At 31.6% G+C, this 2,709-nt stretch overlaps 1 protein-coding gene across 1 annotated transcript; it reads left to right on the top strand.

Moving 5' to 3' along the window:
- Positions 1-301: 301 nt before the first annotated feature.
- LOC131856538 (putative UPF0481 protein At3g02645) lies at positions 302-1,789 on the top strand. The gene has a single exon (XM_059208362.1). The coding sequence runs from the start codon at positions 302-304 to the stop codon at positions 1,787-1,789; it is 1,488 nt and encodes a 495-aa protein (XP_059064345.1).
- Positions 1,790-2,709: the final 920 nt, after the last annotated feature.

Raw genomic sequence — 2,709 nt, 5'->3', positions numbered from 1 at the left:
TATTTTCTATGGGCGTGATCCTTGCACCCTTTATGATGCAAGTGCTAATAAATACCCAATCTTAAAATAGGGCAAATTTCCGAAGAAAATGTTCAAATAGGAGCAATTGTTAATTTTAAATAAGAAGAACAAATATTGTCCTATTACATTTTTCAAATATCTAAACATAATGGAAAAAATATTTTTAGTATAACACATTAATTTTTTCTCATATTCTTTATCTATTTGATTTCGAAATTGATTGTCCGCCTTTTCATTTTTCACTCTAATATATGGCTGTCATGCTTGGTGTACAGAAGAGATGGATCAACTAAATATCCCTACTTATAGCAGCAACAATGTTAATCATGAAATTGATAGTGGTGAATTAAATGATGGGGGTCGGAATGCTTCAGTTGAATCATGGCTCATCCAAGTAAAAAGACCATCCAGTTTCCCACACCGAATGTGGGAAGTGTCAGAAAAAGTATGCATATATAGGGTGCCTAAACACATTATGATCTCTAATGTAGAAGCTTACATTCCTTTGGTTGTATCATTTGGGCCCTACCATCACAAGATAAGTGCTGAGCTCTCTACAATGGATCAATATAAATTACAAGCAGTCCATATAGTGCTGGAAAGATTGAAAATAGATGCAGTTTCACTGATTGCAGAGATTCATAAATTAGAGACTCAAATCAGAGAATGCTATGAAGAACCAATAGACATGAATGGAGAAGCACTATCTTGGATGATGGTAATGGATGCTTGTTTTATTCTTCATTTCTTTAGTGGGGAGAACAGTACAAATCGTTACAACTTTGCTTTCCCTAGCCTAGGTTATGGTAACGTGATGTCTCGTGACATATTGAATGATATAATGAAGCTGGAAAACCAAATTCCTCTCTTTGTTCTCTTGAAAATACTACAGATGGAATTTGGAACCATTGAAGCTGCAGAAGACAAATTATGTAAAATCCTGAGTAAATGTGGTGTGTCCTTGGAACATCCTTTTTTTCCGGTCTCTTCATCATCAGGAATTGAAACTTGGGAAATTCTAATGGATCATATTTTGAGATCTCCACACCATTTGTTGGACTTATGCAGGATGGTGATTAAGGATAGGATAATAAATTATATCTGCATTGAGCGTAGGCAACGTCGGTGGTCGATAAATACGGTACTACCTAGGTTTATGCAAGGACACAGGAGCATCGATATAGTTCGTCGTCCTTATCAAGAGGCTTATAATCCTAGTGCTGAATCATTACACAAGGCTGCTATAAAATTTCAGCCAGGCCAATTGCGATTTGAAAAGAGAAGGTTTGGAACAACTACGCTTTCTCTCCCTCAAATCGATGTGGATGTTAGAACAGAAGCAAGGTTGCGGAACTTGATGGCATATGAAGAATGCCAAATTTGCTCGAGGCAGCCAGAATCAACTGTAATTTCAAATTTTGTACTTCTCTTACAAGATTTAATCAATTCAGAGAAAGATGTTTCTTTACTTCGTAAATTTCTTATCATCAGGAGCTGGGTCGGCAGTGATGAAGATATAGTTCGCATGTTCAACCGTCTTGGAGCTGAAATCACATTTATTCCAATTAAACAATTTGAGGTGGTGATGAAAGAGGCGAGAGATCATTATAACAGTCGATGGAGGGTGTGGTGGAGCCAACTTAAACAAGATATTTTTGCAGAGCCATGGTATATTCTCTCCCTTTTGACGGCAATATTTATTTTGGTTATGACCGCTGCGCAAACTGCTATGACCGCTATACAAACTATGTATACCCTGAAGAAATAGAGTAGAATTTTTAATCTTTTGATATCATTTGTTATTACGTATCCACTAAATCTAGACGATAAACATAATATTGAAACTTGTTAAACTCATAATCGTTGGTCTTACCTCTCTTATTTGAAATGAAGCGGTTGATCACAGCTTAGTATACAAAAGTTTAAAGATTCTTAATTTAAATCATTCACAATGCATTTATTTAATTGCATTTTGTTTGTGTAAAGTTTAAATGAATAGAAGTTTGCACATTTATTTTTTAATTTAAGATTTCGTTATCTTTTTCATTATAGAATTAAGAAATGTTCTTAGCTAACCATTTTTTACTTATAGAAGTTTAGATCAATTTGTTAAGCATGTATGTTAAAAATAGAACATTTTAATTACTATTAGTATTCACTAATTATATTAGGAAATGCATTTATTTGATATTTTATTTATATAAGTTTATAATAATTTGTTTGAGCATGTATGTTAGGAATAGAACATTTTAATTATTATACTATTCAAGAATTATATTATTTAGTATTTATATGTTATATTAGATTAAGTTGTTTTATATGAAAATAGTTAGATTATATAAGAATGGATATAATGATTATGAATGTTTAAATTTTTATCATTATTTGAGTTTAAAGATATTGGTGAGAATCATCATGAAAGAAAGAATTATATTTGAGTTCAAAGATATTGGTGAGAATTTCTTTATTCATTGATTTGAGTTTAAAGATATTGGTGAGAATCCTCATGAAAGAAAGAATTATATGGTATTACACATTTCAAATAGTTTATATTCATTATTCTAATATTGAGATATTGATGAGTATTGCATGTCTTTCTCAAAGTTATCTTTAAGATGAGTTAAAAAAGTTGTTAAAAAGAACGTAGTGAAAAAATACTTCAATAAAAATACTTCCATTAAAAGATAT

This window comes from Cryptomeria japonica, chromosome 7 (genome assembly GCF_030272615.1).
Source record: "Cryptomeria japonica chromosome 7, Sugi_1.0, whole genome shotgun sequence".
Lineage (NCBI taxonomy): Eukaryota > Viridiplantae > Streptophyta > Pinopsida > Cupressales > Cupressaceae > Cryptomeria > Cryptomeria japonica.
This window is presented reverse-complemented; position numbering and strand designations above follow the sequence as displayed.